Here is a 26,822-nt window from a genome sequence, read left to right as displayed (position 1 = left end):
TTGCCATGCATTCGTTAACCTTCTACATTAACCATAACTATTTGACCTGAAACACAATTGTTCTCAGAGCCCCAACATTTCTAAACCAGGAGAGTCCCACACTGGTCCCCTGCTGAGCCCCACTGTATAGCTTTACCGCCGACTACAACACAACTGATTGCAAGAAGCATTCATAACAACCAATAATGTAATGCCAGGCAAAAATAGTCTAACTTGCTAATACTGTTAAAAGAGACAGAGAGAGAGAGAGAGAGAGAGAGAGAGAGAGAGAGAGAGAGAGAGAGGAAGTTTTTTTGAAACCATAATTTCTAAATAGTGCTACATAGTGTGTATCCTCAATGAATGAATATGGCCACTATCTCATCCATTATATGTATCTTTGATAATGAAAGAAGTCCAAGAAACTCAACCCTATATATGTATTATTACACTATTGGCTGTGGTTGCTACATTTTGAAAGGATTTTAAATGTCACTTCAATCATGACAAATGATATCATGATAATGGATGAAATATCTAATTGCACTGTTGGGAATTTATTGAGTTCTGGGCTTCATGACAATGAAAAAGGCCAATTTGATTACATTATTGTCCATTCTCACATTATTGTCATCTATTACATGATTAGTTGTGACAGGGTCTCCTCATTGGGATTCCGGCGTGTTGCAGCAGGAAAAGATCTTACACAAGCAGGACAGAGACCCCCAGAGGTCAGATCAAAGCATTTGGTTCATATGTTTGTAGTGGAATCCTGCAAAGAGGGTTAATTAAAGGTTTTGACTAACTTTGATGATACACAAAGGTTTTCTGATGCCAAGCGGCAGTTTTTAATTCACATGTTGTTAAAGGACAGTTCAATAACTGTGAACTTGTATAGCAATATTTTGTTGCACTAAAATAGAGTTCCAGTTTGCTCAGAGTTCTAATTATTTATAGATTGTCATGCTACTATTTACTGGTCTGTCACACTTGAGATCAAATTGAACGGTATGTTTCATCTTAAGTAAAATAAGCCCTGATCTGATTTTTCACAGATCTAAGATTGATTAAGAAAATCTCTCAAACCCACTGAAAATAATTAAATTTTTGTGAGATTCTTCAGTTAACTTTCATTAAAAAGGTTAAACCCTGATGATTAGTTGACATTTGGTCATTTTAAATGAAAAGATTTTACCCATCAAGAAGAAAAATTATATTGCTTTGTACTTTTTATACTGTGGTTTTTGGGTGCAGACGTCAAGGTGGAAGCAGGAGAATTGTCATGTCAAGCGTGGGGACACACTGAGATGAGACGTCACCATGCTGGCTGTAATTATTCTGTGTTTTCTGCAGCAGCTGAGCCCGGGAGTGTAGGATCTTCTCCTTCTCCTTCATGGACGCCACTGTCAGCTGGAACACCACCGTTCACGGGGACGTCACTGTCCGCTGGGACGTCGCTTTCTGCCTGACCGGCCTGAGCGGCAGCCAGCAGGGAAGGAGGAGCGACGACCAGTGGAAACACCAACTCTGGGTCGAAGGCAAAGCTGATGTCCAGCGACACCTGAGAAACATCAATCTGTAACTATTCCCAGCCACGCTTGTCGGCATGTGGCACACAGCAACGATTTCAAGTGAAAACACAAAACTTTCATTGCGTTTTGAGTGTCTGTTGATAACATTTCCTTGAAAACATCTTCCAAGGTGGGAACTTTTTGAAAACGCCTGGGCTACGTCATGTGAGTGGAGGAAAAATACATTTTCTGGAAATGCCCCGGTTCCATCCCAATCGTAGCGACGCTACCATGTTTATAGCGTATTGTTCCCTGCAGGCATGCGTGTGTGGTTTCATTGCAAAAACAACCCGACAGTGCCAACTTGTGGCCTGGCATACTAATTACATAATTGTCGGTGTTTCTGACGTTGCTATGTAAACGGCCATCGTTTTCAAAATGTTACGGTGTACACCTGACACTTGTCTGAAGTGAAAACACAAATATGATTCATGGTAACTTGAAACGTTTGGAAAACAGGGTCTCAGCGTGTCATTTATTGGAGTCAAGGAAAAGTCGTTGTTTTTACTACGGATGTCAAAATTAGCGCAGATTTAATCTTCTGTCATGATTAATCTGATTACAAATTTGAATGCATCTAAATTGTCTGCAGCACAATGTCACTAAGTTAGTTTGTCTTGGTCGCTGCTGAAAAGGGATTACAGGGCCACAGTAATGTGGATAACTGTTTGTTTTGAAAAAGAGAGACGGTATTTGTAAACAACTGTGATAGGTGTTTAATAAACACTATTATTGAGCCTGTTTTCTCATGCAAAATGAAATGCCATTAATATAGACTAAACATTTTTAATATTTAATCGTGATCAATCAAAATGAGTCTCAGCAACCCTGTGATTGATCTGGTTTAAAATACAAACATTTGATAGCACTGGGTTTTACACCATCACCCACCTTGAGGCTATATTCAACTGAGACGATGTCACAGTTATGAACAGTGCAGGTCACATCTTCAGGGACGGTCACTTCACAGCTGGCCGTCTTCTCCGAGTTACCCATGATGGTGTCGCCGACGATCTGCACGATCCTGTCTTCACAGGCCCTGCTGTGGCTGCCGGCGCGGTACACCGTCCGCTGGTGCAGCAAGAACTTTGGCTTCATTGTCTTGGAAGATGTGTTGCAGACAATGGCAGAAGCGGTGACGGTGTCTCCTGTTTAAAAACAGGAGCACAACACAAAGCGTCTCATTGAACTCTACTCACTTGTAAGTTCTTCCATGTCGTCGGCATTTTAACCTCACTGATACAAGGACACGAGCTTTGCATTCAGAATATATTTAACAGGCTGCTTAGGAAAACAGGCTAATATTCGTTATATACCGTAATTGTACAATTTAAATATTTTCATTTTCGCACAAGTCGTGTATGTATTGGCCAGCCCTCCTTACATTTCACATCACTTATTCCCATCCCAATTACGTTAATTAGCATAAAAAGATCAATGCAATGTGTCATATTAACAAAAGGCTAAGTACAGTTTCCTGTTTATTTCAGTTTGTGATGTAAGTAAGAAATAGCAGTTGAAGTTAGATAGTCTCTTTCAATCGTTAAAACACAAAAAAAGGTGTTATAAGTATGTGAAAAAGTGAAGTAAACATAAAATGCTGAAAAACTGACAAAAATGACATCATAATTGACCATTTTTATTGTATAAATAAAATCTCAATCTTGAAAAAGGCTTATGGCAAATTCTCACTTGATGCCTTAAAAAAACTTTAATTATCCTGATGTCTTATTCTAATCTCCACATGCAGTGTCCTGCAAGAACATGTGTTTTTCTAAATTAAGGCTTTTTGACCATAAAATAACAAACACACGAGAACAACGTGTTCAAATCTTTAAAAGTAAACATCGTACTGTATGTAGAAAGTTGATCATTTATATTAACAAGAATATCACGTGATTATATTTCACAAAAGACAATTGGCAGGGGAAAAAAATTGATTGTTAAAAGTGGTTCAAGAAAGTCTAATCATGGAATATTAGGAATTCCAGTCAGTCCAGTTTTTTTTTTAAAGGATTTCAGCTATTGAGCCATTCTGCCTCGTCATAGTTTTGTGTGTCGGCGCTTCAGTCACGTTACCTGGAGAACAAGCCTTTCTGTCCACATTGGCAGACATTTCCACCTGTTCCTTGGAGAACGTCCCCAACTCTTTGGTCACAGAATCCGTCTGAGGACTCTGCAAGGCAGAAACAGACATTTTCCTCATCGGTGAGACCGAAACTCAAAGTCTGCATAAATGATTGTTGGAGGAATGTGTGACATGTCCAACTGCAGGTATCTTTACCTTTGGTCTGTATTCACTGAGACATTAGCAACTCTAAATAAGCATCAGTTGACTTTCTGTCTGCAGTTATCTGCACAGTTCTTGGTTAGTTGTTGCCTTTTTTTTTTGGTCATTTCATGCGCCAGTAGAAGGACAATTACAACAATGTTTTCCTCCACAGTGTCATGACTCCCAGAATATTTTGTCCTGGGATTTGGTAGTGTTATAGTTGAGAGTTGCCCGGCATAGCAATCCTGCTTGTGTTTCCCGTCCATATGACATATGACGCTATAGCCATTGTTAATGTTTATAGCGTATTGTTCTCTGCGTTCACGTATGTTCCATTACGAAAACAACCAACAGCACCCACTGGTGGCCCGACATGCTAACTATATTGTTTTCAGCATTTCTACTGTTTCTGTGTAAACAGACATTGGTGACGTTTAAACATGAAACTTTTCTAAAACAAAAACGTGTAAACACTTTCAAAACATTTATGCATAAAGGCAAAACTTTTCTGAAGTGACAAGTTTTCACTTGAAACAAACGTACCATGATGTCTTCGATTAGTGGAAAGGACTTGGAACGAAAGCAGATTTCTGTCTTGGCTTTGCTCGGCCACTGCCAGCTTTTACACAGCTTCGCCTCAATCAGGTAGACGATCCGTCCGTGAGCTCCTTTAAAGGATGACGGCATGTCCCTGCAACGCAAAACCATGAAGGAAGTGTTTTGAAAAATAAAATGCCACCAAGAAGCTAGAAAAGGCCACTCACTGGTTTGGAATCTCAATCTTGAATTTAAAATTGTGGTCTCCTTGGCTGAGCACAGTGCCTGTAAACAAATAGAGGAATTATATGAACACATGTCAGTGGACGTGAGGATAGCACCTAAGTGAAGGGTGCTAGCTTTTATTTAAGTGCAGCAATTTATTTCATAATATGTTTGAGCAATTTCAGATATTTTTGATCCCCTCTGAAAAACTGGGGACATTTAAAAAAATGAATTGATCTAGATAGTATACAAGTACATCTAAAAGAACTAGAATATCTTGAAAAGGTGAGATCCACGTTGCTTGAAGTAAAGTGTGACGTTTCCAAAAGCTGGTTCAGTGAACATGGTGTTACTTGATTGGCCAGAAAACTGGTATGATATATATAGTGTTTTTTGATTGCTAGTGGACCACTCATGCCCAATTTTTTTTTAGCTTTTGGAGAGACAAATGGCTTGTGTAACTTAAAAATAAACAAATATTAACATGCAGCAAAGTGTAACTGTCAAGCAGTTAAGTGAGGAAAACAAAGACAATCTACACATTTGTTTGACTTACCTTTAGCATTTTCTCCAATTAAGAACTCTTTGACTTTGAAATATCTCCTGTTCGCACTGTAGGATGAGCTGGCATCTCCACTCCCTTCGCTCCAGTCCACACGCCCGTCTCCTTTGGCTTTCACAAAGAGGCTCTTGATTTTGGTTTCTTTAGTCAAACTGAAGGTAACTGAGCCCGTGACGACATCTCCTTCAGAAAAGGTGCCTTCCTCATTAGGCTCGTCGTAAGTCAGACTGAAGTCTTTCACTGGAGACATTTCCACTCTCTCAGACACTCAGACCTGGCAAGTGTTAACCGGCTCTCGGCTCTCAGCCTGAATGAGGAGCTGGATCAATACAAACCCACAAGTACTGCTCAGATGTGCACAGGAACTCCACCCCACTGAAAACCAAGTCACATATGGGCAGGGTTGGGAGGGTTACTTTGAAAATATAATCTGTTGCAATTACAAATGACCTGTTGAAAAATGTAATCAATGTAGTATACCAGGTGGAAACCCAAAGTTTGCTTAAAGCAGGCATCACTATGTTTAATTTTAAAAATTGAGAAACGAATTGATAAATTAGCTTTCTGAAGGCTGCTCAACCGATGAGAAGGACTGATCATCATCATCAATAACAAATTCAAATATCAGTCTGTTGACAACACTTTCGAGTCGCCATAATAGTTATCCAACTTCATCGTCTGTCCACATGAATGTCCGTGTACTTCCATATTGTTTTCTATGCACGTGTGTGGCATCATTACAACAACAAACAACAACACCCACTAGTGGCATGGCCTGCTTACTACATTTTTTTAATTTATTTTTTGCATTTCTGCCGTTTCCATGTAAACTAATATAATTTTTCAAACCTTGACACATAAACACAAAACTTTTTTGAGACAAAAACACCAAAACGATGCGTTTTCACTTCAAACGTTGTGGAAATGAGGTCATAATTTGACAATTCAGACTTGACTCAACCCGCGGCTCTTTCGTCCCTCGACTGCGGCTCCTTGAGACTCGTTTCTGCATTTTCATTTCAGAAAAGTTCTGAATATATTGTCGTTAGCATGCCACAAGTTGGTGCTGTTGTTTGTCTTTGTAATGAAACCACAGACAACAATACACTATAAACATTCTCAATGGCATGTACACAGACAGTCGTGTGGACAGATAATGAAGTTGGATTGACTCATTGAAATTATTTTCTTTATTGCAAAGACTCATTGCTGCTGTAATTTCTATTTCTTTATTTTTGTTTGACAAATCTCTGTGACCTTCTACCCTAGCAGGAAATGAGTTAATAAGTTCCTGTTGTAATATTACAACTTAAATCCACACGTCGACATACACTTATACCACGTATACTGATGTTGTTACGATAATTAATTTGATCATATTTGTAAACCCACATGTTCATGGATGTGAAGGAAATGTCTGGCCCAAGGACACTTGGACATGCAGAAATGGGAATCGGTTTTCAAAATAAGCTAATGCTGCTCATTTTCACTTCACAGTTTATTAAATTTTATTGAATAGAAGTTGAATAGCCCGTTTTCCTGACAAATCTTAAAAAATTTTTTGCTCGGTACTTCAGCCTGCAACTCAATTATTGACTCTCTTGTTCAAACCCACATGTTTGCATGAATACAAACGGCATCGTGGCAGAGAGGTAATTAAGCACCTGATTCACATCAGGTGCTTAATTACCTCTCTGCCCATAAAGCAGGTGGTTCGCTGCTGATGAGAGTCTGGTGCACTGCCTCACCTCTCTGCCACAAGCATATCCTGCTGAATGTGTCTCAGAAAGTTCTTATTGTACTTTGAACGGGAAATGTTATCAGTGAGAGTTTATCTGGCTCAACAGTATTCACTGATTAGATGCACAAATATCTTAAGGTTTGTGTTATACCCTCCTTAAACCCTTCTCGAAGTGTTCATGTCCACCATCCCTCTGTCGGTCCTCCAGAGTTCTTGACACGTTCAGATATTATGTTTGTTCATTGATGAATCTCCAGTTCGTGGTTTGTTCCTTGCATTACTAGATTGCGAGACGAGCTCTTTTTAGGGTGTTTCTGTTTGTGCCCTTGGGTTCGACCTTCTAGTTGATCATAAACTCCTTCCTTCGGATCTCGCGCCGCACCTCTCCTGCCAGGACTTGCAGAGCTCAGATGAAAGTTGACCTAATTACTCCACAACACCGCCTCAGAGCTGTATTCCTTAAGTTCAGGTCCCAAAGGAAATTACAAAGCTGAAGGGCAGATTATTGAAATGCATCGTGTTCTCTTGGAGAGATGCACTCCATCCAATCCAAACAACAAAAACAAGTTATTTTGATTCTATTTTGATTCAAATTCAAAACCTTTGCCCACACTTCCCCAACCATCAGGGTGCTATAGTTTGTTTGTTCTGTTCAATTTTATTCATGTCAATTCATGCTTTTTCATATTGCTCAAAAAGACTTTAAATAAGTCTTAATATAACTTTAGAAATAAAACAACACAGCTCGGATTAGCAGTTTGAGATTTAAATATAAAATAAAAAATTAATTCATAAGCTCAATTTACTGATCAGCAATCAACTCAGCTCCGTTGCATCCACGTGAGAACCGCACCAAACCAGCTTCACAGTGACTAAACTGTCAGCAGTGTGGAAATAATTCAAAGTAGAAATTGAAAACCGTTTGCCGCATGCATTATCTGCAATACCAGTGTTTCAAGAGGCGGAAGCATCAGAGTCTCATTCAATACAACCACAATTTGATGCAACATCTAAGATGTAACCATGTAAAAATGTGTGGTCTGCAGCCACGTGATGCTTTTAAAGCTTTTGGATCTGCAGTATGTCCAGCCATTCTTTACAAACATATGCGACAAGATAAAAGATCATATAAAAAAATAAAAAAATGAAGAGACCACTATTAGATTTACTACAGACATCTGTCTCATAGACGCCAGTTTCACAAATCCTATACAGCGGAGTATGTGAAAGAGAACACCAAGACGTTTATGAACAATATAGGAAGTCTTTTTGTATTTCATAGAATTCCATAGTCAAATGATATTATTAATTAAAAAAAACAGGATAGGGCTGGAAAAATATCCAACCAAACCAATATATAATTTAGATTAGGATGAATGATCCAATATTCACTTGATCTTTCAATTGAACAAGACATCCATCTATCCATCCATCCATAAACGGCAGGTCCACTTAGGACAAAAGTTATCCGACACCATTAGTCATCCTTTTGAAAATCTTTGAACACAACACATTCCTCTGCAAGTTCCTGTCTTGAAGACAGCAAATCAATTTGATATTGCATTTGTTGTGATTTCCAGAAAATCTATCCCCTGTCCACTGAAACATCCTCTGCACTCCTCTGTAAGCACTGTCATAACATTTTTTGAACATTTTCTTGACCTTTAAGAATAACACTAAAATGAATCAATGTAATTATAAAACTGGAGCTAAATACACCTGAGGTTTTCCAATACACTTCTCGTGTCAAGCCCTATGATCCAGATCCTGTCTTCCTTTCCAACGTCCATCCTGGCCATGTGTTCATAGCTCTCATTTTACCATTAAGTCTATGGAAGACTTGGTAACCACTGTGAAGTGAATCCGACTGATCTGTGCTGGTGAGCCTTCGATGGGCCTTTCCAAGCATCCTCCTGGGACTTATAATAGCCTCTTTCCCAGCCCTGTCAGCCTTCCCTCCTCCCACATTCCATTAGAAGCCATCAGCTGCTGTAATACCCCATTACCCACATGACTGGACATTATGTAACGTACTGAGTCTTCCTCTGGAGATTTGTCATGTGATTTACAACAAACACACTTTCATCATTGCCTTCAAGGTTCACTTATTAGTTGACCCTCTGTAGTTACTACCACTTTTAAGTTCTTCTGAATGTTGTTTCTTTCATTTTCCATCATGTTTCATGTGATGTACGGAGTTTATGAATAAACATCTTAAGTTTCACTACTATGTTTCCTAATCTGTAAGTCTCTAAAGCTCATCTTTAACTTCATTTATGGTTTGTTTGAGGTGTTTGACTCTATTTCTAATTCTTCTCAATTGACACATGAAGGTCGATGTTTTGTGTTTAGGTCAACTGGCCAAGAAACCGAAGTCTCCATCAATATAAGTGCATATCATATCCACCATATTGTGTCTTGTGTTTATGTGTGTTTCATTTAATTCAAACAAACAATCAATCTCTTCATTCTCACGCCATCAGTCAATATTCTCCTGGGACTTTTAAGTGGCACTTTGCCTTCTTGAGTTTAGGAATGGCCACTCTATAGTAGTTTCTGACCTATTGTCAAAATGACAGTTCATGGGATGGGAAAAAAAACAAACCCAAAATTAGACACTTTCTAGAATCTGGAACGAACCTGAAATGTCTATTCCTTCTGTTGGATACCATTATCTGACTTTGCTTAAATGTGTTGGGGAATAAAAATCTGAGATAAGATAACGGGTCCAAACTAAAAGTAAAACTAATCGAATCATGCTTTTTTTTAATGCCTTTGAGGAAATTCCTTTTTCCAAATTTACCGATGTGGTGGGAAGTCACATTGGGGTGCTCCAAGGAGCTCATTGTTTACCACCTTTCTACAGCAGGGAACAAACCTACAAAAGTGTGGTGTTTCTGAGGTGCATTGAATAATGCACCCCTTTTTTTTAAACTTTATTTGAATGCAAAAATACATATTACAAACGTTTACACGTTTACCCTTTTACCCTTTATCCTTAGTTCAGTGAAAAATCTGTAACCTTTTCCAACTTCATAACAGTTATGACAGCAAAAAAAAATCTTAAGTGTGGCTTGTCGTTTTACCTTGAATTCAACAGAAACATCAATTTCACCCCAGTGCTTGAATTTCTTCAATGTGTGCCTACAGATATGCAACAAGAATACAAAGCCAGCTCTTGAACAAAGTCTCATTGAAACTCCCCTTCAAATTAGTGTTGACAACTATAGTGCACTTTAAAAATATTAAATATTCAGTAGTTTTGTTTCACATCTTTACAGTGCAACTGGTCCTCCCTATAACCTCCAACATGTTTGCCCCAATTGTAAATAAGTAATAAAACAATTATTGTATTAGCAAGGTGGTCCAGGTTTCTTCAAATCGGTCCAGTACTTTACCAACTTTTGTGGAGAATTAAGAATGTAGGTGATGACCTTGGAGAATTCACAGCGGTCAAACCTTCTGTTGTAGTCTTTAAACTGGGAGGGATCTGGTGGCGAGCTGATCTTAATGTCCAGCTTTTTCATACACGCCCCAATGTAGGCGTCCTCTATGTTAAAAGGTTGGATTGTCTTTGAGATGGCAACATATTTCTCTGGGAGATCGTTGGAAAACACATATCCCATGCCAAGAGCGTATGTCGGATAAGTGGATTCTGGATACATCTCCTTAGGAACGTGCCACTTGGAGGACTTTTGACGGACAACGGGCCTGTTCCGCATGAGCATCCCTGTCAGGTAGTTCATCTTGGGGATACCTGGCTTCTGTAGCATGATCACCAGATTGTCAATATTCAGGAACATGTCAGAGTCGACCTTCATGGCGTAGGCTGCATCTGAGCAGTGTGTGGCCAGCCAGTCCATGATCACCATAGTTTTGATGGTCAGATTAACATAACTGTCCATGAAGTTGCTCTGAATCAAGTCCATGTGCTGTAGGTTTTCTTGTTTCAGCTCCTCAGCATCAGCACGGTGAGAGAGACCCAACATGAAGAGAGTGACGACCACCTTGCCCTGAACCAGACTGCTGTTACCCCACGTCTGCCGGATCGCATTACGAGCTGCCACATCATTTGGTGACACCGGGACCATAAGGACCAGAAAAGGGTTCTTGTTCTTGCAAATGTCTGCATTATCCATCACAAACCGGTAGTTCTTTGGATAAGCTTGGTGGAACTGGTAACACTGGGTACCACGAGATTGCTCCGGAGGTCCTTGAGTTGTGTGGATTTTGTTCAGTTGAAGTTTGTGTTTTGGATGCACTCGAAATAAAGGAAGTGTATTTGCTTCATTGTTGAAAATCCACCGGTAGCGCTCATGGATGGGAATGTTCTGCCATGACAGATAGCTGCTGGACAACACGTAGCACAAGACTAGGGCCAGGCAGAACCCAATCAGGTACTGGAAGCATGGCTGAAAATAAGGCTTCTTCTGATGATGCAGAGTCTCAGTGAATGACCTAAAAAGGCGAGACAAAGAGAAAACCCGATGATGACACTGCTGCAAAGTTACAGACATGACAACTTATGGCTTTCGCACATACTGCACAGAATGACTGATCAGTTGAAGAAGAAAAACAAAAACAAACATCAGACCGGCCCACCGGGAATTGTCCCGGTCCTCCCGTTTAGCCACTCCGGGCCTGGGTTGAGTCACCTGCCGAGTTCAACGGTCATTTTGCAATCAGGTGTGAAGCATAAAATGAGAAATGCAGATGCAAGATGATTTCCTGATCATTTCTGGGATGTTTAAAAGAAACACGCGAAAGACTACAAAGAAAAGGGGCTTTTGTTTACAGTGAAGCCAACTCTGTTCTGAGTGCATCGCTATATGTTGTTCAGGCCTATAGGTGGCGCCTGAAAACCACAAGGGGCACTCCGTGGTGTGTGTGTGTGTGTGTGTGTGTGTGGGGGGGGGGGGGGGTGTACTGACCATGCCTACGTGTTGTTGGGGTTTTTTTTTGTTCCTTTAATGTGATAATAAAACTGTTAAAAAGTTGTTAGCTTCACCTCTCTGGCGTTGCGTTTCTTTATCCGTGGATCAATTCCCTACACTGCCTGTAGACACAACAAAGTTCACTCGCAAGATTTGAGACATCCCTGACGAGCTTGAAACTGTTTCGTATCAAACAAGCAATGCAAACCTTTTGAACATTTGCGACATTTACAAGAAAATGTCAAATCTGTGCAAATGTTTGTTTGATATTGTCATAGTTCAGTGAGATTAATGTTCTGTCATGTGTCACAAATGCTGGAACTTAAGAATCCCTTCATTCTGCTGAGAAGTTGATTTAATCATGGCTGGTTGGTATTTAATACAAGAGACACGTGTGAATTCCTGTAAGTATTTGTTTTATAATTATGGCTTGATAAAACTACCAACTACTTACTTTAGGTTTAGGTACAATATGTAACTGCTGAATCAAACTCACTGTAGAGGATTCGGGAACACATTGAATAGTAAGGTACTGTGTATCACAAATGGATTAAATAAGCTTTGCTTCTTCCTCTTCAGACATGATTACTGTTTTATTACTGCAGGTGGTGTGAGTGGGTGTATACTCACTGTGAATGTGTGTGAATACATGTAAAAAATGTAAAATGTCCTGAACCACATTTTGAATAAATAATTTTCACTTTATAATCACATTCTATGTAAATGTGACTTATTTTGTCAGTTTTAAGACAATATGAATAAACACCCAGCCCCCCCATAACATAGCTGTCATGACTCGTTTTTTTTTACAGGTGAGACAAATTTTTATATGGCTGTAATAATTATGCACCCAAAACTTTGAACAGCATAAAGAAGGAAAGGATGAAGAAGATGGATGAGTATCTAATGCATATGAAAACAAAAGTGTCCAAATTAATTTACAATCATTTCTTTCCGTTGGTAAAGTTAGAATTAATTAAGTGGACGATGGTCATTCTGTTTTAGCACAAATATGCAGTACACACAAGCTGAAGCAACATTTCTAATTTGTTCCCGTTTTCTCTCGTGGTTGTTCCGTTTTCACGCACACACTCTGACTAGACTGGATATGTGAAGTGGCAACATCAAAGATAAACTAAGTTCTGACAATCATGTGACTAATCCTGTTTTCACATACTGTCTGGTCTCCTCCATATAGCAACATCAAGAGATGGTGTCTATAAAGAGCGATGTCCATTCCTTCTCCGGTGCAACACACCTGATTCCCAGGAGCAGCTCTTCATACAGGTGTGCTGAAGCAGGGAGACGTCGAAAAGAACTGGCCCTCAAGGATTCCTATTTTCCTCGATCTCACGATTAGAATTGGTTGTGATCCGTGCATTTTTTTTTTTAACCCCAGTTTAAATCTGGATTGATTTTCTGATATGTTAACAATTTTCTGGCGCATTGCAAAGGATGAAGCTTTTCAACTTAGACCCCCCCCCCCCCCCCCAAGAATTATTGCGATAATTGCCTGAAAGTCAAACTTGTCTGACTGTAGATGGAAGTATATATAAGTGAGTCTGAAATACGATTAAAAAAAAAAAAAAGTCTTGTACTTGTGTTTATGAGTTCAGATAATAAAATCCGCTTTATCTCTTTACGTGAAAACGGATTTCTCATAGTTATTCTATTATCAAAGGTTATTGTCAAAAGCAATGCACTTTTTTTCTGCACTATAAGTCAGGTATACTTTAGTTGAAATGCATCCTCACCTTTTCTCAACTGAAGAAGCTTCTTGTTCCCCCATTTCTAGCGCGAGCCTTCCTCCGTCCTTCTATTTGTTCATCTGTTCGTCTGTTCATTCCACAATCTGATCCTTCGGAAGATGAAGTTGTTGTAAACTTCCAACCCTCTGTTCAGTTTGTCACTGGGGCAGGGCTGAGAAAGTACCACAGTACACACCTGGTGGAGAGAGAGAGAGAGAGAGAGAGAGAGAGAGAGAGAGAGAAACTTGGTGTGGAAAGAAGCTCAGTGTCTCAGCAGTTCACCTGTAACAGCTTCACTAGAAAGTGGTCCAGTCTGGTCTGAACCAGCCCTCTAACTCTAAGATTTATTCAGTTTAAAAGTTGAGTGAATCAGGAAATAGAATAAATCCCAGAGGGAATGTCTTGTAGCATCGCTCCACACAGAGAGAGCACTGAATAATAAGCACAGAAGTTTAATATCCATCTATCTGACAGATTCAAATTCAAAAAGTAATATTAATATATGCACGGCCAAGCGGTGATGGGGATATAGACATAAAAAGATGAAAATACCAGAAAAACACAGAAAACACAAGGAGGAATTGGAGAGAGAGAGAGAGAGAGAGTTTTAACTGAAATTAGCTATAATCTCAATGTTACTTAGTTGGTGTTTCCAGTGTGTGTGTGTGTGTGTGTGTGTGTGTGTGTGTGTGTGTGTGTGTGTGTGTGTGTGTGTGTGTGTGTGTGTGTGTGTGTGTGTGTGTGTTTTCAATGAATATACATGGGTTGAGACAGGGAGAGCTGCCACAACAATTAAACCAAAAAGAAGATTTAACTGTTGTGTCATGTCACTGTCAACATCCTCAGTTTACAACTAACTGCCCTCCATTTCTATCGTGAGTTAAATCAACAAAAACGGTGTAAATAATCAATTACTGGATTCCATCATTTGGGCAACTACATAGATATCAGTACTTAATTGCACATCAATTTGGATTTTTAATTTTTTTTTGTTAGTTTAAGTTTTTCAAGCTACAAATTAGATGAGCTCCTACTGAAGTTAGATCACATCGACCAGGGCTCTGCAATCTTTAACACTCAAAGAGCCATTGAGACCCGTTTCCCACTGAACAGAACACACTGGGAGCCACACCGGCCATCGCCATGATATTATTAAATTGAGAGATCTGGGTTTTTAGAACCATGGGCGTCAGTGTTGTGGGTTTCAATGTCATTCAGGATTATTTAGCATTATGTGAGTAATTGCTGCTTGGCGCTATCTTTACTGCCATTGGCGCTCGACAGCGTCTTCCAGCGAGGTTCAGGCCATCCTGACGGGTGGAGCGCAATCATAACAATCCTCATTCTGTAATATTAATAAACATATAAAACATATACTGTTTAATTTATTAGTTGAGCTGATATTCAATGCGTGTTCACGCCGCATCATATCGGGTGTGATTAGTTGTGCACGACAAGGAAAAGCTCAGAAGACTCCACCCACCCACGCCGTGGTGGAACTGTATTGCGATGGAAAATGACGGCGGCCGAGTCAAGTGGAGGCAAGGCCAGGCAAGTTGAGTCGAGCAAGGCTGAATAGGAACTCGTGGAAAAGCGCCATATGTTTTCATCTTTTTTTCCCCTCCTCCCTCACTCCAGCATGTTGCTCAAAGTACACCTCCACGGTGCAGAAGCTCAGCGCGGGTTTAAACTGCTTCATGAGCAGATTGGCGGCACCTTGGCGCTATCTTTATTGCTGTTTGACAAGCCTCCTATTGAGCAAAGAAACGGAAAGAGCATGAAAGCAAGGCAGAACGTGATAGTTAAAAGTCTGGGTGACTTCTCTGCTACGTCGTAATGTAACCCAACTCAGATACGCTTTGGTAAAATGAGATCAGGAAAAAAGACACACGCATTGTGATATTTTGAGATCGGATACAGGCCTCATTCATATGTGGAAAATAAATGGGATACGTGTGGGATATGGGCCAATGCGACAAGCCGAGTAACCGGGCTCATCAGATTTTCTTCGCATTGCATCTCAAACGTCATCAGATCTGCAACCATCTAACTTATTTTGGTGCAGAAATAGTTGAACATGCAGTTAAAAAAAAAAGCGAGAGAAGCACGGAGGCTATCCAACAGGTTCAAAATCTGGCAGAGTGGTCATTCGAGGAGGTCACATGACTAATTAGCAGACTACATGCTACATAAGATGGCTGAAAGTCCTGGCAATGTTTGGCAAACTTTGTCATCCCACGTGGCTTTGCAGCCAGCGCTTGGTTCAGAAGTATTGTTTCTGAGGTTTCTGAGGTTCTGGGACAAGATATGGGTCACTTGATTCATGTTACAGCACAGTCCCAATTAATAGATTTAGGCTGAAAATCCATTCTGGGCATCAAGACTTGCAGTATAAATGCAACCTGAAAAAAAATCGACAATGATTAAATGTCTTCTGATGACCTGAAATATAATATTTTGTGTGTGATTATAGAGTCATCATTATGGCACCTGAAACTTCTCAAGTTGTCTGCTTGACAAAATCGAATGATTAGATTTTTTCAAACAAATCACAACATATTCTCAAGAGGGAGCACTCACAGTGTCCCAAGTCTTTAAAGTAATGGGCTGTAGACCTTGTAACCAGTGTGAAAAATACTATTGGGGCACTGTGTTATCGTTTTTTTTTTTTTCTACGCTAAATATTAACCTGAAGCAGTCATTTATCACATGTGCTCTTTTTTTTCCCTCTGGTTCTCTTCTCAGCCGTGGTTAAAGGTCAACATTGCCCCTCCATCTGTCCTCTATACAGCTTCATGGCTGTTGAAGCTGATTCCAGACAAACATTTATGCCTACTTTAAAGTCGTAAGTAAACCTTAAACCATGCTTTTGACAAACGCACAGGGTGGGTAAACGCTAAAGTCGTTGATATGAATTTTGCAATTTTTAATCTTCGTCTTAAAGTTTTTCTTTGTTGTGGTGCAGCGTATACATCATGGATATGGCTTGTTGCACAAAACCAAACAATTAATACCTAACATTATTGCAATCTCAACATAAAACCAATTGCAATGAACCTTCTGGTGCAAAATACAGTGAAATGTGAAAGAAAAAAAACCCAGCTTGTACAGCTGTTGCATTATGTATGTTTATTACCTATTCACAGCATTGTTATGAGGCTTGTTTCATAGCAACAAGGTAGCTAGCTTTCATGGCAGCATCACTGATATCTCATCTTGGATCATAAAAAGTAATCTGTTAAAAAAAAAGTATCAATATTTACTTTGAACTTTTAACATTTTACCTGTTAGTTTGGTGGGATGGCTTTATGGCTTTATGCTTGGCACTGGATAAGATTCAAACACCCACAGGAAGTGGTCCAAGTAGAGTCCAGACTCAAACCGGGGGACACGCTCATTGTGAAGTGAGAGTAGACGAACTCTATTTAATGTAGCACATGTGGAAAATAACAACATACAAATACTTTGTTACTGTACTTAAATAGATTAATAGATGTTTCACAATTTCTTTTACAGGAGCTGAATGTGTCTTTAAACCGCTGTGCCTCCAGGTCTCCAGGGGTGGTGTCGGTCTGCGGGGCTCCACACACACACACACACACACACACACACACACACACACACACACACACACACACACACACACACACACACACACACACACACACACACACACACACACACACACACAGATAGACGCCATACGCAGGCTGATTTTCCTTTCAAGTGTTTATGTTTATTGACACAGAGTCATTGTCGTCCACTTTGATCTCCTCCGAAGTGTTGCTGTGGCCCCGATGCACGAATCACATCCGTCGTCACGGTAATAAAAATCTCTAAATGTCATGAAAAAGTACATTTATACACTTTACATATACATTTTTTTTTTTGCGTAAATATTTGCCATATATGGGGTGATACATTTCAGTTGAGACTCAAGGCACTTAAAACACTTCTGAAATACTGATTAGGATAAATTTTTGATGTGCAAACAAGAATACAGGATTAATCAACACAGAAAAACTGGCCACGTGTGGCCATTGTCGAACATTTCAGAAACACTTGAAATACTAATTTGGCTTATGTGTATGTACCTTCTTACTCCTAACCATCACCTGAAGCTAATGTGTATGTTTTATTTTCTCATACACACCTTTGTCAACCTTGTTTCTCCCGTTTCCTTCTTATTTATCTAAAAGGCAGGGCTGATCAGGCCAACACCTTTGTCCTGGAATGATTACTAGCGCAAGAATCAATCTACGATAAACTGCAAGCAAAAAGAGTGGACCTCACACCTACATTCAGTCGCGTCAATATGTCTTTCTTTTTTGTTTGGTTTTTATTTTATTTTATTTTTTCAATTTCTGGCTGAGATTTTAAATCACATGGGTCAAACACATACAGTAGCTCTGAGTGGATCTGATCACACGTCGTACTAGTGTTGAGTATGTTGGCTACAGCGGGAGTAACTGGGAGCCGTGCTTTGACTTAAATCCATACTGGACGATACTGTTTGCATATTATCGAGCGGTGAGATCCATTCTGAGGGGCTCCGTGTCGCACACAGGAACTGTTGTACCAGGTCAAATAGACGGCAAACCGCTGATGAGCAACTCAGGGTTTGGCCACAAATCTATCAGAGTTCATTCTGTACCTTGAAGGCTGTGCATGTCTGGTTGTCTTTTGTTGTTTGTTTTTTTTTTTCAAACACATAAATATTTTGTAAACAATAAACCCATTTTTCATGACGTACAACATCTTTGAACTGGTGATGTATGTGACTGATACAGCGTAATGAACTTTGACAAGCAGAAGATGCTGTGAAAGGACATATAACAAAGTCTACGATGCGTTTCTTTTAAATCACTGTGAATTACTGTCGTTTATGTATCGCTCCCCATATTCCTGCGCTAAGTGAGGATTGTCAAGATAGTTGAAAAACACAAGATGATTAATGCTTCATACATGACCTGTTCTGAAAAATGTGATTATCAGTTTTAAATATAAAAAAAAAAAAATGTGGGTGATGAACAGAGTTAAAGCTGTCAGTGATTCTCAAAGTGTCGGGGTCAGGTGGACGCTTTTTCCTTCTTTTGATTGTTGAAACTCATTGTAATAAAACTGCACATTTTGTTGTTAGCGACCAAACAAAATTGTAAAAGCTTTAGTGCAAAAACGCAGGCATAACAACAGGTGTTATTGGGAAGAGGAGGGGTCATCTTCCAACACTTTGAGAAACTCTGACTTCACCCATTCGGACCCAAAGGAGCCACTGATGATGCTGTACAATGTTCCGATGCGTCATCCATTACGCGCCATGTGATTTAACCCCATGCATCTCTTGATGTCATCTAAAATGTTCAAAGCTGTCAGCAAGTCTTTGCCAGGTTTTAAGGGGTCATTTCATCCAAATCACAAATATCCCTGAACCACGTGACCATGTGGTTTTGTCTCCTATCACACTTGCAATAGTGTGCAAGCTGTCCCTTAAGTGAAAGGATCCTATCAGCTGCTAATAGAAGCTTGACGTTTTCACTTGAAAATATGTGAAAATGGGAAGTCTTTGTTTTTGTGCCTCTCTCCTGCAACACACCTGGTAATGTTGTCGGATGCGTCTCAGATGAGCAGATCATGATTGGGAGGAAAAAAAAGAGAAGTTTTGTTTCAGTCTGTACACAAATAACTCACACAGAGCAATGGATCCCTCATATAGAGCAACTGGCCCAAGAACTTTGTTATTTACAGAGGATTTCAAGCTATAATATGATAGGTAGGACTGGCTTGGATTACAGGAAGTTTACAGTCGGCTGTCAAATGTGTTTGCTTGACAAACACGGGTTCATTGCGTATGACCGACTGGAAATGAAGGAAAGATGATAGGAAATGATCCTGTGTGGCATCGGGTGCATTTCTATACAGATCAAATAACTCCTACAATGACATTTTCAAGGAACTGGGATCCATCTCATCCACTGCTTACAGTGATAAGTCATTGCTGTGATATCTGATGAAGTCTTCTTTAAAAATAATTTCTGTGTCGTTTATACAGGTAACTTCCAACCAAATGACTTGGACTTACTAAAATGTCACCCTGTTGTGTTTCACTACAAAAACAAGGAACAGCGGCAACTCGTTGCCCAACAAACTTTTCCGAAACGCAATAACAATGCGTTTTCACTTGAATGTCCTTCGACTTTCTTTCTGTTTGAGCCATTTTAGCCGTTTCAGCTGTTCTAGCCATTTCCTGCCTTCACCTTTGCCTTTTGATGTTTGTTGACAAGTCGGGACGGACCTGGGCATCATAAGACCTGGAGGCCATTCGTAGCCCCTTGGATTTGCTTGACTTCAAGGTGTGACTGGGAAATTATAAATCAAATGAAAGTCAGTGTTCATGAAGCGCAGGTAATATTTGCAAGATATTATTGGCTTTATTATATTTAAATGGTCTTTTTTTCCATTATATTGACCATTGATGCATTGCTAGTTGCCGTATAGTGTCTCACACCGGGCTGGCGGAACAAACTGGTTTTATGGTTCACAGTGAAAAAAAAACTATTATTGACTTGTTTACTGGAATCAATATTTTGAAAACTTGTGTCACAATAACCAACAGCAGCTCATAAAAATAGTAGCACAAACAGCTTTTTATCAAGAGATAATTTTCTTGTTGAAACAAACTGAAGTCAAGTGAGAGATAACATTAAGAGGAACTGCTAATATTGTTAATTTACCAAGAAGTTTGTGCGAGCTCCAGGGAGACACTGAAGAGGGGATTAAGAGCAATGGACTCCCTCAAGTAAATAATCTTCTGAATATTGCAAAGATCAAAAGATAAAATTGGATTTGTGCAGCAAGAAACCACCCCCCCCCCATTTGTGATTTGTATGAAATGATCTTTTGAACACAGGTGAAACAAACAATGCATGAAACTATTGGTGCAACCCAGAACTGAGCTCGGTTTTGTACAGTTAAAATAATGGATTGTGAAGAACGATTAGTGACGGTAACCATTGAGTCCTCATGCGTACGTATGTGCTCCCAAATTATATGTTGCACAAAGACACAAGTGCATTCAGACAGAGACAAACATGGGGCAGGACATTGGTGTGATTGCACCTTTTAACTGACAACAGCTGGTTTGAGGAGGAGTGCCCTTGAAGGGACAACTACCCAGGACAGAGGATCACGTCGCCTGCTTCCCACCTCCGCAGACAGGTTCAGCACTTCCCTCTCATCCCCTTCCTCCTCCTCCTCCTCCTCTTCGTCCTCTGGCTCTTTGCCCATCACCCGCCCCAGACCTCCCAGAGCTCCCAGCCCCAACATAGAGGCAGCGGAGAAACCAAAGTGCAGCAGCGGGGAGTCTGAAAGGCTGAGTGGCCCCATGCCGCCACCCCCGGCCCCCATGGAGAAGAGCGGCGCCCCGTGGTGGCCCAGGGCTCTGGCGTGGCAGAAAGCGGAGAGCGGCAGGGAGGTTCCCAGACCCCCCAGGAGAGCCGCAGCCGCCCCGGGGATGATGACGTGCGCCCCGCCCACGGAGGGCAGTTCGGGGGCACTCTGGTGCCCCAGCAGGCCGAAGCCAGAGCCCGGCCGGCTCGAAGTGCCTTGCTCCTGGGCCACAAAGTGCCCGTGGGCCTTGATGTGCTTGCGCAGCGAGCTGGGATCCGTGTAGCGCTTCAGGCAGCCGGCCATCTTGCAGTAGTACGGCTTGTCCACGTAGTGAGTGCGAGTGTGCTTGAAGCGGTCGCTGGAATTGGAGTAGCGTTTGCTGCAGCCTTCATACGGGCAGATGTAGGGTTTCTCACCTGGAGGAGGAAGAGGACAGGGAACATGAGTGCACAGGCTAGAGAGGAGAGGGAAACTAGCTTTACATTCAATCAATCAGTGCGCAAGGTTATACTGAGAATTGAAATTGTACTTTCTCGTCAGACTCTTTGTGCAATAAAATAAAATGATGACGACGATGATGATTTTGCTGGTTTAATTACGTGGACCGGTTAATTGTCCTGAAGATTAACAGGCTTTGATTGACAACGAATTGCTAAGTGAGAATGTATTGCCATTGTTGTCCACATGAGTGCAGCAATAGGCAGCGTAGTGCAACGCTCAACACAAATTTTCCCGTTACTGTAAGCTGGATTTTGTATTATATGTTTTTCTTATACCAGAAAGATGATGCATTAACGCAGTCTTTACACAACATTTTAAAGACAGTTTAAAGGAGCTTAAATGCTTCTATCTGCAATGTTCTCTGCATCCATGCAGAAGTGGTTGTTTTACAAAAACACATCACCAAAGTAGTGGCCTGACAGTGGCCTTTAAAGTTGATAATTGTTTTGTAAGCGGGTCCTAAACCCATTAAAAATGCTTGAAATTGATAGAAATTGTGTCAAACAAATGTTGTTTCTCCAAGTTTCAAGTCATTGGCAATATTGAATTTTCCTACTTTAAAGGTATAGTAAAGGATTTTCTTCTTCCGGGTGGATCATCAAAATAACTGGTCCTCCCAATTGTCAATCATTCTGGTGATATATGACGTAAGCCCGTCGTACGTGCTCGTCCCTGCGCGCAGCTCACTCCACACGGTTCTCATCATGCCGGTGGCCGACCCGACGCATTATTCTCGGACATTTTTATACAGTTTCACCCCCCTCTGGTGCAAATCTTCTTGTAAAGTGAGCTTATGTGAGCGATGCCGACTTGTGACTTGTAAACAGAGCGTGCACGAGGAGAACTGGGCTCGTGCATGTCTCGCGCACGCGTTTTAGTAGGCGTTCCGTCTCGGGAGCAGGTACAGCGTTGCGCATGCGCATTTTTTTCAAAAGGTGGAGAGGGCGGTTCTTTCCTAAAATTCGTGAAAATCCTCCTGTATACCTTTAAGTAGGATTCTTTCTAAATGGTAAATTTCTTGAATCTATGCAGTGGCCTCCAGCCCCTGGACTGCCGAGCTCCGGCCCTGCAGGTTTTATGCATTTTCCTACTTCTTTTTAACATTTGGTTTAATAACGTCCCACGCATTGCTCTAGAACAGAATTATTATCGTGAACAACTGGATGAGACACGGTCGTATCTAACAGCAGTTTGAGTTCAGTTGGTCTTACGTGTTTAATGTGACTCATGTCAAATATACTTTGCTTTTGTTTGGAAATCTAGAGAGAGCCCTGATAGACTCCACAGCCTTCGACTTTTGTCTGAATCTGAACAAAAAGGAAAAGCCAACATCACCAAAAGAAGCCGTCAAATGAGCTCAAACAGAATAGGGTCAAAGTCTGAATGCATTTCAAACTGAGGCGAACCAGCTGGTCTGGTATGAAATATGCACTCGTTTCACCACCAACAAGTCTGTTCTAACAGAATTGTTGAACCTAATATTAAGTTCGAAGAATTTGATTCATTCAGATGTTACCAATTGAAATAATTGTAGTTGGTCCAACTATTTTCTTTTTTCAGTGCAGCATATTTTCAGTACCATAAGGCACACCAGACTACAAGATACTGTCAAAAACACATACATAAATCACACTGGTGGAAAAGATTCATGTGACTATAGTCAGGAAAATACAGTAAGTCTGATCAAATGTTTGTAACGTCAGTTTACCAGGGAAATAACCTTATTCTTGTTGTTTTTCTCAAACTTTTTACTAAAATCCAGTGCCCGTATTCACAAAGTATCCTAAGGCTAAAAGTAGCTCTTAGTGACTTCACTCTTTTTAAAAAAATCGTAAAATTTTAAGATTTTTCTTCAAATTTTCCCATGTTAAGATAAAAGTAAATCACAAAGCATCTTAAGCCCAAAGAGAGCTGCTGAAGTGGAAAACCGCTAAAAGTAGTGAGGAGGACTTTTAAGAAGCGCAAAGGTTTCTTAAGCAGACAAGATGATGGAAAGACAAAGAGAAAGGAAAGATGTTCTCTGTTTGTTTAACGACAGCAATGACGCGCTACCAGCTCGTTCATTCAGGAATAATGTTTGTAGTCGATCTTATCAGGGATGATCTTATTTCTCCAACAGGGCAGTTACGCAATAACGGCGAGATGAAGATGATCACAACATTGCAGTGCGTGGCTCCTAAGATGTTTTGCATGTTAAGGCAAAAGCACCAATATGCCACAATAATAAATATCATTATTGCTGCTTTTAATTTGACCAGTCGTCACAGCACTTACAATATATTTTCCTGACAGAGAAGTGCTTGGTTCTCCGTAAAATTACATTTTTGTACTCCTCACAGTGATCTAAAGGCTAATGAACCATTAACAGAGCTTCCCTTCTGAGTAAAGGTGAACAGAGCAGCTGATAAAACCTCCGTCAAAGCAAAACCGCTGAGATTTTCACTTGTCTTTTACTTTTTTCATTGCATTTGTGATGACTCTCAAAGGTTCCGGCTGTTATCTCCATGGAAGATTCTATGTTTGCGCAAGCTGTGAGTACATGTGTGGTGTGGAGACAAATTCATAAGTATATTTTTATGGAGTCGGTGATTTGGTAAGTGACATAATACCAATTATGTTATGCCACGCTAGACAGGCTGCTCCCTGTTGGATCTTAAAACCACTTCCAACCCAGCACGAGACTTTGCTCTTGATGTAAAAAATGTTTTACAGGTACCATATTGTCTAAAGGCCGTCAACTCTATCCTTAAAAATAAGTCATTATGCTCCGAACTGAGATGAAGCAGTCACACACAGCCCATACACATCCTGATGTGAATTCCACCTATTTTGTATGCTTTGGATCACGCCATGAACACGTTTCTGGAAGGTGAGCATGTCTTTCTTTCAGAATAAGATTTCCAAACCACACAGTAAATACAGTTGATTACAGTACAGTTCTTGACGTAAAGGTGGCTAATCCAAGAAACATGTTGCGGCTGGTGACTGAGAATAGTGGAAGTTAAACAATCCTGGACAGGAAGTGATATCTTGATAGCTGCCTGTATGTTATACTCCTTGAAAACAACTTGGAATAGCCATGGTTTAGCGAGTTATACAATTTTTTTGGCCTTACACTCACCAAATTATGGAATAGCTTTGGATTAAAAAAAAAACTTTTCGGAGGAATGTATCGTGTTATTGTTTGACGTCAAAATCACCTCCAAACAACATTTTCAGCATGTAGTGTTTCAGTTAGCATGGAGGGACCTAAATCAGAGATAAAAGAGTAAATATATAATCTACCTATAATAGCTTGGTACATACAAACCCAGCTTGGAATGAAGGCTACTACTGCAATCCAACCAGGTTTGAACAGACGCTAATGGAGAGTCTACAAACAAGATCACACGTGTTCCTGTGAAGTGCTGCGTTGTTGACAGATCCGGAGTCAGTTTTTTTTTTTTTCTTCTCTTGTTGTATTTGGCTCTTTGGTACTCAACAAACAATATAATCTTAATAGTAGGTTTACTGCAATGAGGAGGAAAGAAAATGACATTCCTGTTTATGAAGCAGGGCCATGTAAAAAAAAGTTCTTCTGGGTGTTTTTAATTGTCTTTGAAAAGACAGAATTCAAGGAGTCGACGAGGTCTTGGACACTTGTTATTGATTTATCATCAGTGTTGGGATCTGTAGGACCACAGAAAGTTTGTTCATTTCTGGGGAGAGACAATATTCATTTGTCATGAGATGCAGTCATGACATGAATTCTGACCCAGGAATGTGATGGCCTTTCACACCTAGAGTGGGGAAGGGGGGACATTCTCCAGGACCTCCACCCCCCCTTTCTGCTCACAAGACTCTCCCCCCATGCAATCAGCCAGTCACTGATTGGTTGAAGCTCTCAGGCTTCGACACCTCTGAAGTCACACGTGGACAAAAGGCTTTCACCCAGCCTCCATTCTCGCTGAGAAACTCTTGCAAAAGCAAACTCCAAGGAGGTGGGTTGCTGGAGAGCAGCTCATCCAGTGTTAGCACACAGCTAACACGAGAGGCCGGCAACCAGAGGCCTCCACTCCTCAACTCATCTGCTGACCCACCACGAGGGTCAGACCTTCCCCTGATCCAGAGACCAGCACCCAGAGTCTGCTCTCCAGGGAAACCAACCGGTTCCTCCAGGACGGGACCAGGGACCCTCACAGAACTTCTTTGTGTTTTTCCTGAACAAGCAGGAAAGCCATCACAGGCCTGAGCGATCAGCTCCTCAGTCTGAACAAAGGGACAGCCAGGCGCTGCAAAGAAGGACAGCTCCTGAAACACCAACTCCACCTTCTTCTTCTCAGCCTGCAGAACCAGCAACCACAGTTAGCAGGAGGTGCTAACTACAGGAGAAGGCACCAGCTTCCCTCCAGCACGACAACTGAACTCTTCCAAGGAAGTGGTAACAACTGGGCATTACTTGAGATTAGTTAAACTTGATGCTATGCATAGAACTGTTTAACTTTATGAAGATGTGTTGATTCTGTTACAATGATCGCGTTCTGATGATAATGATATTAGGAGCAGTTATCAACCTGTAAACCACTGTTAGCTCTGCCACAGACACAGGGTCTGCATGCTAATCTGCTTTACTAACTTGTTAACTCACAATCCTACACATATCACATTAAAGACAACATCACACAGTAACTGAACACCATCTGATGACTCCTGACGTTTTACAAGACAAATCGCGGTCACATAAACTCATTCTAGAAATGGTCCTTTAGCAGAGACATACAGGAAGCAGATGCTGTGGCTAGCTTCTATTGTTCTTTTGCTATCAGCACATGGCCGAGACCCAGGACAGACCTCCTGTTCTCTGACAACCTCCATTTGGAATGTAGTTTCTTGTGATCCGCCATCTTGTTTTGTAGTTCCATCACACGTCACACACACACACTCCCTCCAACTCTCTCTCTCTCTTTCTCTCTCCACACACACACACATGCACCTACACACACCCAGCTGTATATAGGTAGTTAGAATCTGTGTTTTATTTGTTTTCATTGTTAATAAATATATTTTTGGAATCATACTTGCTGTTTTATTAATGTGCACAAAGGTGAATGAAATGTCGACCTCTTCTGTGTTAAGAACTCCAAAATCCTTCAAGCTTTACTGTTAATTCTGGTAATTGTAATTAATTTCACTATTAATTCAAATTCCTGATTAACTGTTTAGTATATCTTATGAGACTGATATAACTGAATTGGCTATCATTTCCTGTCAAGACAGGTGGTGCTCCGAGGTATCTGATGCAGATCAGATTAAATTTCAACATTATTAATAACTATCTTTGATAATTATTAATCATTATCGATAGCCAACCAAAACATAAATAGTGA

At 40.6% G+C, this 26,822-nt stretch overlaps 3 protein-coding genes across 3 annotated transcripts in view; all 3 read right to left on the bottom strand.

The window, feature by feature from the left end:
• Positions 1-1,312: 1,312 nt before the first annotated feature.
• Positions 1,313-5,396, bottom strand: LOC308144581 (arrestin domain-containing protein 3-like; the record flags this gene model as incomplete). Its single annotated transcript, XM_080515723.1, has 6 exons — positions 1,313-1,540; positions 2,442-2,698; positions 3,630-3,726; positions 4,366-4,513; positions 4,587-4,644; positions 5,141-5,396. The coding sequence occupies 6 exons, from the start codon at positions 5,394-5,396 to the stop codon at positions 1,313-1,315; spliced, it is 1,044 nt and encodes a 347-aa protein (XP_080371849.1).
• A 4,844-nt stretch (positions 5,397-10,240) lies between these two features.
• LOC308145757 (beta-1,3-galactosyltransferase 5-like) lies at positions 10,241-13,651 on the bottom strand (the record flags this gene model as incomplete). Its single annotated transcript, XM_080517302.1, has 2 exons — positions 13,576-13,651; positions 10,241-11,345 (listed from the first exon to the last, which is right to left on the bottom strand). The coding sequence occupies exons 1-2, from the start codon at positions 13,608-13,610 to the stop codon at positions 10,241-10,243; spliced, it is 1,140 nt and encodes a 379-aa protein (XP_080373428.1). The 5' UTR covers positions 13,611-13,651.
• Positions 13,652-17,280: 3,629 nt separating this feature from the next.
• LOC308148874 (zinc finger protein GLIS2-like) overlaps positions 17,281-26,822 on the bottom strand; it is a 41,660-nt gene continuing 32,118 nt past the window's right edge. Inside the window, exon 7 of the mRNA XM_080520414.1 lies at positions 17,281-21,371. Coding sequence (XP_080376540.1) covers positions 20,689-21,371 — 683 coding nt within the window. The 3' untranslated portion in view covers positions 17,281-20,688. The remainder of the gene's footprint in view (positions 21,372-26,822) is intronic.

Source organism: Blennius ocellaris (assembly GCF_963422515.1).
Source record: "Blennius ocellaris genome assembly, chromosome: 3".
NCBI lineage: Eukaryota > Metazoa > Chordata > Actinopteri > Blenniiformes > Blenniidae > Blennius > Blennius ocellaris.
The sequence above is the reverse complement of the archived record's forward strand: the minus strand, read 5'-3'. Positions and strand labels throughout refer to the sequence as shown.